This window comes from Egretta garzetta, unplaced genomic scaffold, assembly GCF_000687185.1.
Source record: "Egretta garzetta isolate BGI_Z169 unplaced genomic scaffold, ASM68718v1 scaffold549, whole genome shotgun sequence".
Lineage (NCBI taxonomy): Eukaryota > Metazoa > Chordata > Aves > Pelecaniformes > Ardeidae > Egretta > Egretta garzetta.
Window position 1 is genome coordinate 118,186 of NW_009260840.1, and position 17,250 is coordinate 135,435.

At 46.8% G+C, this 17,250-nt stretch overlaps 2 protein-coding genes across 3 annotated transcripts in view; one reads left to right on the plus strand and one right to left on the minus strand.

Moving 5' to 3' along the window:
- SLC24A1 (solute carrier family 24 member 1) overlaps positions 1-14,188 on the minus strand; it is a 15,086-nt gene extending 898 nt beyond the window's left edge. The window contains exons 1-8 of the mRNA XM_009647099.2: positions 13,265-14,188; positions 11,405-11,467; positions 10,255-10,363; positions 4,442-4,528; positions 2,482-2,585; positions 1,646-1,846; positions 1,180-1,269; positions 182-348 (exon numbers count right to left, since the gene is read on the minus strand). Of these exons, the coding sequence (XP_009645394.1) occupies positions 182-348; positions 1,180-1,269; positions 1,646-1,846; positions 2,482-2,585; positions 4,442-4,528; positions 10,255-10,363; positions 11,405-11,467; positions 13,265-14,188 (1,745 nt within the window). The remainder of the gene's footprint in view (positions 1-181; positions 349-1,179; positions 1,270-1,645; positions 1,847-2,481; positions 2,586-4,441; positions 4,529-10,254; positions 10,364-11,404; positions 11,468-13,264) is intronic.
- The window catches only part of INTS14 (integrator complex subunit 14), a 22,504-nt gene continuing 11,886 nt past the window's right edge, over positions 6,633-17,250 (plus strand). The window contains exons 1-3 of one of the 2 annotated variants that reach the window (XM_035902513.1): positions 6,633-8,944; positions 9,764-9,821; positions 10,918-11,092. In XM_035902513.1, coding sequence (XP_035758406.1) covers positions 8,842-8,944; positions 9,764-9,821; positions 10,918-11,092 — 336 coding nt within the window. In that variant the 5' untranslated portion in view covers positions 6,633-8,841. Of the gene's footprint in view, positions 8,945-9,763; positions 9,822-10,304; positions 10,374-10,917; positions 11,093-17,250 lie in introns of those variants that run through there. The other variant, XM_035902514.1, reaches the window with a different exon arrangement.

Here is a 17,250-nt window from a genome sequence, read left to right on the forward strand (position 1 = left end):
TTTCGGTGGGGGGGGGTTTAAAAAAAAAAAAAAAAAAAAAAAAAAAAAAAGTAACTGGTTGCCCCGCTGCCCTTGATTTAATTACAGCTAAAATTAAATTAATTAAGACCATGTTTGGAATAAAACCAGCTAGCTTTGTATTTCAGAAGAGATGTGTCTTTTAGCATTGAACAATACTCACCCAACAGTGATATCGAAGATATTGCTGCCTACAGAACTGGAGACAGCCATGTCGCCTAAGCCTTTCCGTGCCACGATGACGCTGGTGATAAGGTCAGGGATTGATGTTCCTGCTGCCAGGATGGTTAACCCCATAATTTCCTCCGATATCCCAATTGTTTCACCAACCTGATAAACACAAAGGCAGTGGGGTAGGGCCGTTAGTCTTGGAACATGTAATTGCTCTGTACAGTCTTTCAGGTTTTGTGCCATACATGAGTTAAAATATTTTAATCCCCTTAAATGTGGCAGCATTTTTCTGCTTTAATGGGATAAAGAGTTGAATTTCATAGTGTGTGTTGATCTCAGATTTGGTCTGCAGCATAGGGCATCTGATTGCAGCGCTGCCAAGGCTGAGCAAGGTGAAGTCGGGTCCAGCACAACTCTTCTGTCCCAAGTTCACCTCTTCTGGATGCCTTCTGCCTTTCCCTTTCCAAATTTAACATCAGCTATGCACGATCCGAGATCTCTGGGAAATGACAGTCTCTGGATTTATGGCTTGATCAACTACACCGTGGATGTGCGGTACATCCCTAAATACAAATTGTATGTCTGATTCTACAAGATGTGAAGTATTATTTCCCAGATTGTTTAGCAGCTTCCAGAATCCGAACCTGTATTTTCCTAGCATTTTAATTAGGTAAGGGATAATTATGCTCTGCACAGAAGCATTCATCAATGAAAAGGCAGTATTAAGATAAATCTTGATGGCAGTTTTCCTTTCACTGATGCACAAATTCCCTCAGAAGCTCTCGAAAAAGAACGACTCTTTGTCAAATCGAAAAGAATGAAATTGAAAATTCCCTTTTGGGTTCTAACAAAACAAAGTTTCTACTGTTTTGATGGATGACTGCAGCTGTAACTCATCAGATAAAATGCCACAGTGACACTGTTCCCTCTTGCTCCCATCTACTTGTTCTGAAATGGTCTTGTTTGCAGAGAGAAAATAAAGCCCCTCACCTGGTGAGCCCACCACACCATGAGGTAAGAGAATGCAGCAATCCAGATGATGGATCCAAAAAACGTGATGACAAAGAATTTTTTGGAGTCCTGTTAAAATCAAGGTTGAAAAGACAAACAGGGAGAAGCTTCAGGAAAGTTAACAATCCCCAATTAAAATTATTAACCTGAAACACTTCACTGTAATCAGTTACTTTAACATGGACCCTGGTCTCTCTAATCGTAGTTGGGTTTTGTCAGCTTGCTTGGGTGACTGGTAGCTGGTAGTCTTTTGTGGTGTATTAAATTAAGTCTTTGGAACTAGGCTGTGCTGCAGCTGGGGCTCCTGTCCCACTCCCTGCGGCACTAACAGCACTTCCAAGTATGCAGACTCTAGACATGGAAAAATAGAACCGGGGACTCTCACAGAGAGGAAATTTATAGCCCAGTTAATGAATTGAGTAGCAGAAGGAAGGTGGATTCTTACTGGGTTTCTAACATCAGGCATAGTGCTCCAGAGAGGGAAGACAATGGGAAAGAGGAAAAGGTAAATTGCTTGTTTCTTCCTAGTTTCTGGCCATTCAAGAGATAACGGCTCATCATTTTCATCATCATCTGTGCTGTCATCGTCACTGCCTTCCTCACTGTCGGAGCTGCTGTCTTCTGAGGTATTGCTGTCTGAAGAGGGCTGTAGATCAGAAAAAAAGAGGGGAAAAAAAAAAGCCAGTATGTTTTCACCCTAACCGGGAGCTGCGCAGCACGCACTTACCAGGGCCTTGCCTTGGCAGGGGTCAGGGCTGTAATGTGGCCGAGGGCGGGCACAGCCCCTGCCTTGCTGCTGCGGGACAAAATCCAGGTGTAGCCTATGTCAGCGCCTGTGTATGGTGTGAACTGATCTGTATTGGTTAACTAGAACCAACTTTTAGACAGGATTTTGACACAAAGGAAACATGTACTGTCTCTTTGAAAACCTTCCTCATCAGAACAGCCAAATTACATCAACTGAAAGGAAGGATTTGGGAAACAAAACAAAGATGTACGGATGAACACAGGATGGGTGGGTACTCATATCTTCCCTTACGCTCGAGTAGCCCTCTGACCATAGAAGAGTCATTTGAGGAGAAAATACTATACAGCATCAGTGATTTGTGAGCCAGAATGTTTCAGCTAGCACTTTAATATATCACACAGTCTATTTATAGTTGCCAGTTATGGGAAATGGGTTGGGTCCTATCCCAAAAGCTCTAGTGAGGGCAGAAGGAAGGTACGTGTGAAGCCTGGTCTGGACTGAGCGTGTTTTGCCTACCGTACTTAGTTCAATACCTGTCCATCTTGCGGTGCATCTGCCTTCTGTTTGTCTTTGCTGGGTTCAGAGTCACTGGCAGGAGTTACCTGAACGGTGCTCGGGGCCTTCTTGTCCTCTTCTGCTAAAAGCAAGAAGGAGGAACACCAGTTTCAGTCACGTTATCATCAGGTTGTCACCTTCCCCTGGATCAGCAGGGAGGTTTGAGCTTCCTACAAATACGTGCGGCATTCTGGGTTAAACACAGTCTGACTGCTTAGGTTTCTGTTTGTCACCTCTGTCTTCTGTGGATTGTGGTTAGTAAAAGCCGGGCAGAATTTGGCCCACCTGGCATAGAATGGATACCTTAGTGCTCCTGTGACCTTCTGTCTGAAGCTGCTCTTAAGTGGCACATGCATAAGGACAGAGAAATGCTAATGATCTGATCTAGAACTGATGAGTGTTTCTTGGTTTCAGCCTGGATTCTGAAGATCTTATTAAAGCCATCCTTAAAAGCCAAATAGGATGTAAAGCTTTGCTTCCCCTTTTTTTCTAGTAGAGCATGGCGTTCTCCAGGGAACTGATGTTCTTCGAGGCTTCTGAGAAATGACTGTGAGGTGCTGCCAGACTTTAATCCCTAATCATTTGGTAGGTATTCAAATGTAAATAGGAAAGTGCTGACACGTATGAGGCAATAACTGCGATGTCCTCTGTGCTGTTCCTGTGTTAACCTGCGTAGCCAAGAGGAGCGCAGAAACCTCTGCATGGGCTGGTGTGGAGATACAGATAACAGAGCGGAGGTGAGAGGGAGCGCCCGGCACCCTGCTCACAGCAAGGGCCCTTTTCAGATGGCTGTGATTTAGGTTAAGGGGTCCCCTCCATACAGTCAAGCCAGTTAGGATCGTGTTATCCCATGAATTGCACTGGGATGGGGTGTCTTATCTTCAACCGGGTAAGCTGAGCCTGTGCAGCGCCTCACAGCTGCACTAGGGAGCAAGTCGAGAGGGGAGATTTTTGAAACTTATGTTTTCAAGCGAGTACCATTTGGGATTTCTGAAACCAGACCTTAAGAGAGTTCACATGGGATGTTTTCATCCCAAAGTGGGAGACAGAGCAGTAATGCTTTTGGAACGCACACAGCTTGCTCTCTATGCACCAACAAAGTTTGTGGAACGTGTTATGGGGTGAAAATACACAGCTTACTGAAGTCAATGGGGTGTTGATAATGCACACTGAGAATTTACTTGTTTCTTAAACAGTATTTTCCTCAAGTTCCATTCCCATAGGTGAGGCCCAGTGTTGTGAGGTACTCAGGTGGCTGCTGTACTGCAGCAGGGTACTTGTGGAGCTGGGACCTTCCACGCAAAAGTTTGCTTGTTTGTCAGAATCTCCAGCCTCACTGACAGCACCAACCCGTGTTGCAGCCCAGCCCAGCCGCTGAATCAGCTCAGAAAGCCTGTGTGTCAGTAGTGACACAGAAAAAGCAAATACTGTTAGGAAGGAGGCTGCCCGGACCCTTAGAGTTGTTACAGACAAAGCCAGTGCAGCTTTACTCTGTGGAGGAATCTTTCCTGCTCTTCAGCAAGCATGCCGAATTTCCAAGCTAAAATGAGGGCACTTTATTTTAACGAATGCCTCATTTGCAGGGTCTACCACAGATCAGCAGCATAGCAGCCCCCAGCTGCTCTCTATAATGGTCTGATTTCCCCTCTTCCACCCTCTGGTTGCGATTTGCATTACATCCTTGCAGCACTTTTCTGTTTAGATGCCATCTCACTAACAGCTCCTAGACTCCTGTGGGGATGGCTTTTATGGCCCACTGTTAGCATACATCGATTGATTGCTGCTGCATTATTATAGCAGCCATCTGTGACCAGGAATAACAGAAAATCTGTGTTAGACCAGAGGGTTTCTTTGCCAGCCCTTGGGTGTTGAGTGCTGGGAGGGTGAGGGATTGCAGTGCAAAACAAGGCAAACGGCACTGACTCTTCCTGCACTCACCTTCTGGTTTTGATCCTTGTGCAGCCCGAGCCTCTGCTTTGGCCTTGGCTATGTTGCTCAGGATGTCAACCCTGTCTTTAAATTTTGCTGTGGATGAGAAGGATGCGTTTATCAGCAGCTGCCAGCGATGCAAAGCCCCCCTTTACCTCCCTCCCCCCAGCATTCACACACTCTCTCGCCCCTTTCCCCTTGCACGGATTGCAGTTAACCCCGACGGGGGAGTTGTCTTTCTGGCTGTGGCCTGAGGTTTTGGCTGGTGCTGGTTGATTGATTGTAGCTGTTCTATTTAAATGTTTAGTACTATGGCAATTATGCTAGCAATTTGATGTGTAACCAATACTTTCATATTTAAAAGAGAATCTAGAGGGAAAAGAAACACTTTCCAGTTCAGTAATCCAGGGGGTATCTGTACTTCATAGGAAGCAAATGCAGAAAGAACAGAGGAGGAGTTTCGATGCAATACCATTTTATTCCCAAAGGACTACTGATTTTTTTCAGGCTAGATTATGTCCAAGCTAAAAACGACACCTCCCTTCTGCCATGTGGCTGCTGAAGAGGCTTTACTGTGCTGCTTGCAGCCCAGCGACCTGGTGGTAAGGAAAAAGCAAAACCTTTTCTGATCCTGTTATCTGGAAAATTATGATTTCTCCAAGTATACACGAGTGTCTCCTCTGCTGGAAGTGATCTAAATTCCTGGTATCCAGGTTCAGCGTGGTACAGGCTACCCAAGAGCTCATCTTCACCAGTGCAGTGTCGAGTGCTGTATTTCTGGGATTGCTGAGGACTTCTTCCACTGTAAACCATGCTCTGCTCAGCTGAGCTGCTTTATTATTGTTTTACAGCGAACTGTGAAACCGTGCGTGGTGGTGTGCTCAAATATCTCAACTCCTACTGTCATTGAAAGAGCAAGTCGTTGGCTTAAAGAAAAGCCTTGGTCTGCTCTAATCTATATCCTCTGTTGAGCTGCCTACCCGATGACTAAGCTGAGGGTTACGGGGTTTGCACATGGACAGTGGCCACAAGAAATTGGCCGTGCTTGGCTTGTGTGCAGGGCTGTAAATTAATTTCCTCTGAAAGTGTTATCACGCTGATTTAATCTACTGTACTGTTGACTGCGCAACCAGAACGTGCTGTTGTCATTTGCCTCAAGGGCAGGGCTCTGCTGCTTTATTCATCACCGTGATGCTGCGTTAATAGAAATAGCAGGTCCAAGGCCCTGAGCCATGCGGGCAGATCTACCGTTCTGAGCGGAATCTTGTGAAAATCTGGTATATGTCCAATAACTGGGACTGGCTCAGGCATTAAGGCTTCTGGGAACGAGTCCGGTTCTGGTGTGATTCCTGTTACTGTCTGACAGCAACTTTTTTTGCTGACTGGGATTTCCACCCAAGACTGGAATGGCTGGACAGAGATGCGACGATGAGCTCCTCTTCTTCGAAAGGCTGGCTGGGACTAAAGAGCCTGACTCCTCTGTGCTCTGTGTCAGTATTGAAGCCTACCAGGGAGGATGTGAAGGGCTTTGCCTTGCTCCCTGCCACTGATGCTAAGCACAAGCATACCATTCAGTGCAAGGCAACGAAGAGGTGACTTTTTGCTCCCAGTCTCCTCTAACCACTGGGTAACGCATCTTTCCATTCAGCTTTTCCCAGAAGCTGTTGCAAAAGCTTCTGTCAGCAGGGTCAGGCTCAGCCTGAAAGGGATTATATAAATTCAAGCTCCTGGCTTCCTGCCCTCACCTAGGCTGCAGGCTGTGAGCACCGACCCGAGCGGAGCGTGCGAGCATCTCTCAGGACAAACAGATTAGGTCCAGGCCACTATCCAGCTCTCATGAGATCAGCCTCGTTTAAGAAGGCGTTAATTCCCCTGACACACATTTCACGCGGGATGGACTGAGATTGGAGGAAGAGCTGGCTCTAAGCAGCCAGATCTGCAGGTCAGCGTGGGGAGGAAGGCTATCTGTCCGCCCGGTCCTTGCCAGCGCTGGGGATCAGCCGAGCAGGGCAGGGTGCTGGCTGTTCCAGCAGCCAGGGACAGGGCTCAGGCCTCGCTGAGGACTGCGGTCCCCTGGGGCATTCGCTGCTGGTGATTCTGCCGCTGGTCTGAGAGCCTGTCGCACCGGACAGCCTGTGTCCAGGGTCCTGAGAAGCTCTTCAAGAAGACTTCCATCTTATGGATTGACAGCTTCCAGGCTGGACTTAAGGTGGCAACTGAGCTCAAGCTCTACCTTGATCTTGGCTCTTTTATGTAATTACTTCTTTGGCTCTAACACTTAATCTAACAGGACTAACAGCATGAACAGCAGGAAGGACTTTTTTCTTTAAAATTTGGTGTGAACCTGGAGGATTTGGGGATGCTGCTGTCTAAAAGTAGATGTTAAGAAGAAGAAAAAAATCTCATGACTCCTTTTACCCCTTGGCATCATGATTCTCTGAAAACAAATGATTGAATGCTAATGAAGCGAGGAGAAACGGTAGCTGCCTTCAGCCTTCCAGCTCAGCTCTAGCCTGCAACACTGCCTGCTGCTCTATTCTGGTCTAATTTCCAAAGTCATTAGCTTGTTAACTGGGGCATGCTGAGGGCAGACAGCTCCGATAACCTTGCTGCTGGAGCCTTTTTCTTCATTCAGAAGTAAAAGCAGGCTTCTGTTGTCTTCCCTGTATGACTGGAATTTAAAGAATAATCTGACGGTAAGAATGGAGGTTCAGAAATGAGAGGGTTCCTCAGTTTTTCCAAAATCCGTGTCTCCTTTAATTCCCCAACAGTTCCCCCTGGCGTCTCACTGGCAGATCTTGAAAAGATCTCATGCTTTGCCTCTACACACTTTCAGAGAAAGTGGGGAAAAGACCAAAGTTGCTGGAAATTCTTCATTTAAAAAAAAAAAAAAAGGCACTTTGAAAATAAATGCTTCTATCAAAAATATAATTCAGAATGCAATGTAAATGTTAGAACTTCCGAAGTAAAACACCCTAGTCTGCTGTAGACAGAGAAAAGGACTGAAGTAATGATCCCTTCTGAACACAAAAAGAAAAAAAAATGCTGAACTTAATCCACTGTTCAAATGAGAAATTTTGTTTCACACAAGAGGTGTTGCATTAGGAACAGTGAAACGAAGTTTGTATTTCAGACTTCTACTCTATTTCTAAGGCCTCTGCCTCTGGGAGATGGTTTTGGAGGCCCAGTGCTGGCAGTTTTTCCATATTCTGGACCCTTTCTGCCCTGAAACATCTTTTGTGCTGCCCAAATAAGATGCAACTGCAGCAGAAAGAAGGGAACCCGACAGAGATCCTGATTTCAGTAGGGTAACGAGGAACTGCTGAGCAATAGTTGGTAACCTTCTTCTTTTGTAGAGTGTTCTTTACCACGGCCTCCGAGTGATGATGCTACAGGCAAGAAGGAACAAGGACCCTTGAGGAAAGATAAATTGCTTTGGGATCATCTTTTATGTCGCAACCTAATTACAGAAATGTCCCCAGCACAGGCGGTGCTGCAGACGCTGCAAAGAGCAGGACTTTGCTGGTGATCAGCGGGAGCCCAGCTGTCCTGAGGGTGCCGAAGGGCTGCGGTACTCTTAACACAGAGGCTGAGCTTGCAGTCCTGATACGCCTCAGCAGGTTCAAATCCTTTTTCAGAGTCATCCTGGGGAAGTCACTTCATCTTTTTGGCCAAGATCCTCAAGGCACTTAAGTTTCTCAGTCTATTCATAACAGGTTCCTTTTCTCCAGGCTCCCTTTTCTTTAGGCAGGGATTTATCAGGGTAAGGAGTGTCTCCCACCAGGTACACTTAGGATGCTTGCACTCCTTGACTTTGACTGCTGTGCTGTTGTAATTTCAGTAGCTTGCTTTATCGTTCTCTTTTCTAAGGAGCTGTCTCTGTTCCGGCAGCGTTGAGTGGAACAGGCACGTACCTGGGGCAGAGGTTTTGCCCTTAACTCAGAGGCATTCTTACAGAAAAGGGTCCAAGAAATAACAACCTTTTGGAAAGACTATAATCCATCCTGGCATTGTCCCTGTTGTGAATATTAGACTTGCCCGAGTATGTATGGTCACACTCCCATCTAGTGGCTGCCGCATACTGAGACAATAACTCAAATTCTGCCTCTGAATTGAGAGGGGAAGTTGTCTTTCAGAGAAGATCCAAACTGCACTCCCCCAGTCCTGTTTATTCAATATTCACAGATCGTGGTAATAACAGTCTCTTTAGCAAGGTCCATGCCTTACAGCAGCATTGAATCCCCCCAGCAGCGTATTCTGGGCTGAGCTGGCTGGGGCAGCACTGGAGCAATCTCCTTGGCCTGGGTTGGCATCCTCGGGCCCCCACAACTTCTCCTGAGGTCCCAGGGTTTCACCAAGCTGCGGGCACCAGCCTGGACCAGAAGCGTGTGCTGGCCTGGGGCGGGCAGATGCTGCACGAAGACTTTTCAAGGAGCAGGAAGGATGGCAAGGCGCTGAGCTGCAGCAGCCCCTCAGGTTTTGTACTTTCTGATGCTAAAGGCATGTTCTCTGGTAAGTTTTTGGTTTTATTCCTGTGCTGTTGACACCACCTTTCGGGGGGGGGGGACAGGAGGCAAGGGCAGTAGAGCAAACCCTGATGAGTCTGGCTCTTGTTAGGCTGCTGTTAGTAATAAGATGGGTGCCTTTGCTAAAAATCTACCAAAGAGGATGCTTGTCTGTATTGCTGTCCTTATCAAGCCTCCTTTGTTCCCTTGATCAGTTTGTGCAGCTGGGGTTTTGATCTGGAGAGTCCTTTTTGTAACCTCTGTGATAGACACGAGAGGTGTTGATCTGCTTAGCTTCAATCTCTCTTTGAATGGACAACAGATAATCTCTTTAGAACAAGTAGGGCAGTGGAGGGGCAGGGCATGTGCTGAGCTAGGAAAGAAAACCTAAAAACCATCTTTTTTTAACATGCTTTGCCATTTCTTGGAAAACGCACCTCCACGCTCTGTTTGTATTAAAGTCGATGCAAAGCAGCACGTTAAAAGTTTGTCTACAAAGACCCTGGGCCTGCCTGGAGATGTGGCTTCCCTGCACCCTGGGCAGTTTAAAAGCAGGTGTCTTAGCCCTGACCTGATCAGCCCTTGGCCATGGGGAGTTGGCCCCTCGCCTGCCAAGGGCTGTGGGTACAGCTCACCAGGGCAGCGATGATACTGCAGTGTTGCAGGTGGGCTTTTAGAGGTGCTCAGTGTTAGTCTAAACCACATACAGATTGGCTTAACAATCGTAATTGGAACCTGCTGTGTGTTTTAGATCTCAGCTGGGATTTTAACCACTGTCAAAATGATAATCCTTCAAGGGTTTTAACTTCTTTTTCCTCTTCTTCAGGTTTGTGCCTTGTGAGGGGCTGTGCGCCCAGCGGGGGCGTGTGTGTGTGTGTGTGTAGGTAATGACCTCTCCCTGTGTTCATTTTCCCATTATAAATGAGACTGATTGATAGGTTGAGCAGCTCTTTCTTGAAAACATAGTCAGCATTGAATGCTGCTGTTCTGAGGCTGCAGTGAGGTCTGAGCTGGGAAGAGGAAGGAGGATGTGCCATGCTATGAGATGGAGGAAACCTGTAACTCATGTTTGCTGCTCCTGCTGTCAGCGGAAGATGGGGGACTGCAGTGACCATCGCAGCTCATGTTTGCCCTTGCCAGCCATGCGATCAGAAGGGGTCTGTCCCCCCACTACAGACCTCCCCCCACCTAACATTATCTGCAATGCTCAGAGCTGCATTGTGAGGGTGATTCCCAACACCCTGGCGTTCCCAGGCTGTATGCCCAACCGCTCTGCGCTGCAAACCCAGGCCCCTCGGATGTGGAGCTTTCACTCACCTTGTGCCAGGGGGTCCAGGGTGTGGATCATAAGTTGGAAGATGGTGCTGCGCATTTGAGAGTTGTGTAGGGAGGCTGAGCTGCTGCCTCGCTGTAAGGCTGATGCAGGCTATGGAAAGGTACAATGCAGCGGTCAATAGCAGTTTCCTCCTCAGAACATCTCCACCGTTGGTTTGCCTCTGCCCTGGGGATGCATTTATATGGAGGCTGATCTCCCCAACCCAAGGAGCAGCCTCAGCATGGATTTTAAACAGCCCCTGCATTCAAGTTCACAGGATGGCTGTTGGTATCGACTGCGCACAGCAAGAGATGTGCTCTTGAGATAGCAGGCCAACCTGTCCTTAGATAAATGCAATGGGCTCACGTGGACTCAGCATCAATGCAATAGTATTATGAATTATAATAATCAAAGCATGCAGTGCTTTTAGTCACAGAGTTGTTAATAACTATGTAGACTTATGTGCTGCTAAAAGGTAATGTTACAGTCATGCCCAGTGTCCTGACTTCACTCGAACGCTCTGGTGCTCCATTCTTACAGACAACACCAGAGTCCGAATGAGCTTTTGACAGAACATTACTTAGTACCAGTAGGTTAAATGCATAGAGGGACAAGTAGCATCTATATGAGGAAGCTAATACCTGTTATTTTTGGTACGTATGCAGCCACCACATCAGCTACATCTCTCCGTGCAATGACTGGCCAGCCACGAGGAAGACAAAGGGTCCACAATTTAACCAGGGGCAGAGGAATGAGCTCTTCAGTGTTCGCTCTAGGGAAGGACAGACCCTGCAGGCCTCTGCTCTGGGAGCTCAGGAGGAAAGCTGGCCACAAAACCAGGTAAGAAAAGTCATGCTCTAATTTCTCAATGCCTGTTTAAAGCATGAAATGAATAGCACTCTGCTAGTCAAATCCACCTGGGAAGCCTGAGCTACCTCTTAATTTTTATAAAAATTCCTTTGAGGATGCAACTCAGCCAGGTGTCCTCTTAAGCTGCGGATATTGTGCCAAGCATGGCTGGTTCTTTGCACAAAGTAGGATTTGGTCCAGGCTTCTTGACTCAGAAGTTGACACCTTTATTCACGACCTGACATATGGGGAAGGGTTCAAAATACAGCAACTTCAGATCCCTGTAAAGTTGCTTAGACCTACCTGCAGCTTCCTCCCATCTGCTGGCTTCTTTGTTCCATCATCTGCGACTGCCCCACTGCTTTTCTGCATGCAAGCAAGAACAAAAACGATTAAGCACCACTCCTGCTTCACCTGCTTTTTCAGGATATAATGATAGTTCTTCAGGCTACTGTCTGTGAGAAAGTGGGACAGCTTATACAAATGGCTATGCATGGATGCTACTGAAAGAGTCGAACCCATGTGCTCTCCTTAAAACCATGTGGCCTCCAAGAGAAACAGGATTCTACCTACAGGCCCTCAGTGATGATGCAGGTCCCTGGAGGTGGACTCAAATGGCCCCTACCACTTGATTCCCGTAGATATAGGCAGGCCACTCAGACTTCATCCCCAAAGATCTGTATCCTGACTCATTTTCCAGCAGAGGCAGAATGAAGGTGCAAAGGGATTTTTTTTTTTTCCAGTGATCAGCATTACTTTCCTTACAGGTAACTTATTTTTCCCAAGAGTTAGGTCCAGCAGCTCTCTGTCATGCTACTATATGCTAGTGAGAGTTTGCTGTAAGCTTAAAGTGCAGGGTTGGTTTTTTTCCCTTCAGTCTGAAGGGTTGGGTTCAATTTGTGATGATTGGTGATGTATGTGTGTAGCTGCAGGATCTTGCACATGTGTCCCACAGGAATGTAACACATGAGCTTTCAGGACTCCCAGCCACGAGCACTGGCTGAGACAGACCAGGAGGAGAAAAAAAAAAAGCATTTTCTGGATTCTGCACTGTTCCAACTATCCTCACCCCTCTTCCTTTCTTTCCTTAAATTCTGTGGAGTGCCAAGACCAGAAGGGGCAAGGAATGCTTGAGTGCCAGTGACACACACCTGACTAGTAAAACATGCCAATGCCAGGGGACAATTTGAGAACTAATGGTCTCTGCTCAACAGTTGGCAGTAGCAGAGGTCAAGAGGACAAAAAGGAAGTAAGGGAGTTGGGGGGGGACAGAGGAGGAGGAAGAAGTTGGCAGGCACACTCACACTCAAGAAGGCAAAACCCCAGGTGTTCTGGAGACCATGTCCTGCCCAGATCTGCTAGTCTGAAAGGGTGATTGGCTCTGGGGACACCTTCATGTACTGTCTTTGCATAAGCAGTCAGCTTTTCCTTCAAAAGACAATGAGTGAAGGGCCCTGGTCTCAAATCTGGAGCAGGTAGTTACAGCCACAAACGTCCCTGTCTGAGCACCAGCGGCACCCAAAATCATCTCTGAGCACACACAGCGGTGGTCCGTGCACAGAAATGGGATTTGGGTGTTTCGATCTCGTTGCCAAATGTTGGTTGGGAAAGGTGGCAATGGTTGCTAAAGGCTGCCAGATCCCCTTCTGTGCTGCAAATTGGGTAAGCAGTGATACCACGAGCGTCCCAGCCATACACCCAGCTTCGGAATGGGAAAAGGGAATTTCTTCCAATATCTCTCATCCACAAGAGGCTTGGACAGCGCCTCTTACCAGAAGCCTTTTTATCCTCTGTTTAATACAGAATTGTGCAGTCGTGTTCCCAGACTAACAATGTGCTCCTGCAAGTGGACTTTTGAAACTCTTACAACAACCGAGTGAGCAAAAATCCCATGCAGTTCTTCAAAAGTAGATAATGGACCGCAACTGGTACCTTTAGTAATTGCAAGGGTAGAACTCCCTTTTAGTGGTGTTCTCTAATTTCTTAGAATCTCTACTCTCTAGATCACATTCCCCACATTTTATAACCGTAATTATTGACCAGTACCTGTATTCTGAGGTTTTGTTTGAATATGCACTTTGTGAAGGAGATGCAGTTTTTCTTTGTGGTTACCGCTAGAACGAATTATTTCCAACTTGCCCTCTGAACAATAAGGACACCAACCTTCCGTATATGCTCTGCTGATGCTGCCTGCACAGCACTTAGCTTCTTGTTCAGCTCCTGCTTCACCCATTGCTCTAGGTACACGTTCTGTTTCATAGTGAATACATATGTGGCATAGGCAGTCAGTAAAAGGAGGCTTTCCCACCAATCAATGACACTGTCTAGGAAAAACAGGATGAGCATCAGTAAGTCTACAATGTAGAATGAGATGTCTCTAAATAAGGGCCACCATGTCAGGTGGAGTATCTCCCTTGAGAAGAGGGCACAGGTGCCAATGACAAAGAGGATATTAAACACCGCTGAGCCCACAATGGTACCGATGCCCACATTGCTGTGTGAGATGAAGACACCTATGAGGGAGGTGAAGAGTTCTGGTGCTGATCCACCTGCTGCCATGAAGGTGGCTCCAGCCACATCTTCAGAGATCTGCAACTTCTCTGTGATCACTCCCAAAGCAGGGACAAAATACTCATCACACACTATGGCCAAGGCCACAAATACATACATCATGCCAAAGATGTGAAGTACAACCCACCCTTGCCTGCGTTCTTCCACACTGAATAGGTCCTGGGGGTATTCTCCTTTGGACTCGTATGGTGGCTTTTCATCTGGGTAGCTTTCACTGACGTTTTCTTGCTGTGGTGTTGTATCCCCTGATGTAGTGATGGGCACAGTTGGCTCAGGATCCACATATACGCAGTGCCTTATTTTGGATGCTGCTGTGACATTGCCCGTTATGGCAGTCTTGTTGCTGGCGAGGTCCCTGGAGGTCACTTTGACAGGGCCCGTGGGTTGGGGTGCTGTGTGTGGTGATGGAAGGGCAGAGGGGCTAAACTGGAGCTGATAGAGAGAGAGGGCCAACACTGTGGCAAGCAAGAAAAAGATTCGGTTCCGTTGTAGCCGCCTTCTCCGTGGTAAATGCATTTCCTAAAGGTTCAAAAATCAGAGCCGTGTCCAGAAGCCACTGAAGACTTCAGCAGTTTGCACTTACAGCCACCATTGGAGTTTCTAGCTGATCTTAAACATCAGGAGCGATACTGCATGACACAAAGTGCGGAAGCCTGCAAAAAAAAATCCGGTGTGAAAAACAAAGCACTATGACTTTCCACCATTTGGGTAGCGTTACTTCACCGACTGCTTTTCTATTTCTCAGTAAAAAGAAATGGATTTAAATGAGTAAGGGCACATCTAGAGTCAGGTTTCAGTCCTTTTTTTTTTTTTTTTTTTTTTTTTTTTTTTTTTTTTTTTATTTTTTTTTTTTTTTTTTAAATTACTTGTATGCTGATTAATAATCGAAGGTTTGGCTTGATAGAGAGGAGTTGGCTGAGACAGTCCAATCTGAGCTGAATTCTGAGTCCCCCTAATGCCCACATCCAGCAGCTATTAAGGCTATTAAGTGTTTCCACTTGAGTCCAGTTATTATTCTGTAATTTTGACAGTTGGGTCAGTGTTCTGCAGGAGGAGAGGATATGGCTTCTGTCAAGGAACCTGCTTTAAATTGCTAGGAAAGATGACACTCTGAAGACAAGACCACGCTGTTAAAACCTCCCTCCTAACAGACCAGTTATTCACCGAAGTAACATCAACAGGAGGATGAAAACTACTTGATAGTTCCCAGCTACGCTGTGATGTGACTCTCCAGCTTTGCACTCCCACAGAATACAAACCAAGCAATGATCGGCTTCTTTCTTTCCGTTTGAGAAGAGCATGAGGAAGATTTTGTTCTCGTAAAACTGAGGGTGCTGAGCATCCCTTTGTTTCTATGACTACATCTTTCCCAGCCTTTCTGTAGAAATTGGAGCTGGCAAAGTGGAATTGTAATCATACCTTTTATTAGGGGGTAATTAGCATATCTTGCATAATTATCTGAACAGCATTTAGATAGGGACAGAAATTCTAAGTGCCAGAGTGACAGAGCCTGCAGCTGTGACAGTATGGAGACAGTGATTTGGGGCCAGACAGAATTTACCCTTCGGCACTGCTTGAACGTTTTACCCTAGAATATCACTCTTCGTGGATTATTTTTTTTTCCCCCCCAGAGTGGGAATGTTACGTTATTCTTGAGCTGGATGTGAATTCCAGCTTTGTAAGCTGTTCTCAGATACGCTCTTCATGCAAGTTAGCACACACTTACCCTCTTGCATAACACTCAGTGAAGTAATCAGCCTAAATTTCTTGCAAGACAGGCATTATTATCTTCTTTTAAATAGTTGGGAGGATCACTAAGGCAACAGTAATAGAGGGTCATGGGAGTACCTAGATAAATAAATGATAAAAGCTTTGCTTTTCATATGTAAAAAGAACAGAAACATGCATATGGCAGAACTGCATAATATGTATAACAAGTTGCACGTTATTAGAAAATAACCCTTCCTAATGAAGGTAAGAGAGTAAAAAGAATGACACGGAGAGAACAGAAGGCATATGCACACACTCCTATTTAAACACTGTTTCTACTTCTCTCGAAAATGAGCTGCTCAGAAGACCTTTTGGAAGCAGAAACATATCCAAAGTTAGGATGAATCGTAAGAGGGCTCCAGCCTTTCACAATACCTGACCATCAGCCTCTTTGTTTCTCGTCTTGTAAGTTTAGCAATTCTCTTGCAGGCCAACTCCTGATCAACTCCTTTCTCACCAGTTGGACTGTCTCAGTCATAAGAGGTCTGTAGCAATCAAATGAACCCCCACAGCTTACCTTCCAAAGATGCTGTGCAAGAGGAAGAGGAGTACCAAGGGTTGGGTGTAGTGCTGGAAGCTTCTTGGATACTTAACAGCCAGATGGGAGATGCTGTTGCAGGGAGAGGCAGATGAAAATGATCCCATTTTCACGATGCCTCTGCTGGTGGAGTTCTGACAGGGTCAGGTGTGAAGGACATATTACCGGAGGAATAGCCAATCCAGTTTAATACCTGCAGTCCCTAAGAAGATTAAATAGTATTGTATAGATTTGGGTCTATCTCTGAAGCCAATATCTGTGTGTGCTACTACAGGTTATCCTCAGTATGAGGGCAAGTGATTATCGCCATTACAAACTACGGGGTGAAAGCACCAAGTGTGAGACACGTATCGTTCCCACGGCAGCTATGGAAGGGAGCAGCGGGGGTAAATCACAGCGCTCCTCTGCAGGGAGCAGCGGTCACTTAAACAAGGCAACTTGCACGTAGCTTCATTTTGAGGCATCTCCTACAGCTGACAGGCCACAGGAGCAGCTCTGCTGGCCTTTGCCACAACATGAGTCTATTTTGCAGTGGCAGAGGGAGGTTTAAAACTTGCTGTCCCCTGGAAAAATCCCTCAGCTCCCGCACCACGACCCCCGAGGCAAAGGGACACTGCTGGGCCCTGTGCGGAGCAACCTGGGGATGGTGACAGTAACTCTTCTGTGCCGAGTGGCACTGATGAAGTGCAGCACCGCCATGGAAGAAATAGCGAGGTTCCCAGCCAAAGATTCAATGGCCATAGAAATCCAGGCAGCAGATTTATCACGGGGGAATGAGAAAATGATTTGATAATTTTAAAGCAGACTGTTGTCTCAATGGACGGGTTTGCAGGGGTACACCAGGCTCTGCAACGGAGTTTCTTGGGCAGCCCCATCCTTGCCCCCATCCCACAGAGTTGTGGATGCGCCATCACTGCCGGTGTTCAGGGTCAGGCTGGACAGGGCTTTGAGCAGCCTGATCTAGTGAAAGATGGCCCTGCCCATGCCCAGGGGTTGGGCTAGTTAACCTTTAAAGGTCCCTTCCAACCCAAACTATGATTTACAGAACTGGCAGGAGATCCACCAGCCGGTTGGGATGCTCCTTCACAAACGCTTCCCTAAGCGTAGCAGCCGTTTTTATCGTGGCGGTACTTTTCCGCGCTGCTGGCCTCTAACCGAACTGCTTTCCCTCATGCATGCCGTTTTACCGACTTCTCCTGCTTTTAGTGCTGAAAATGCCTCGTGCGGGCAGGGCTGTGTGGAGCGGCAGCCGCGGCCCGGCCCCTTCCCG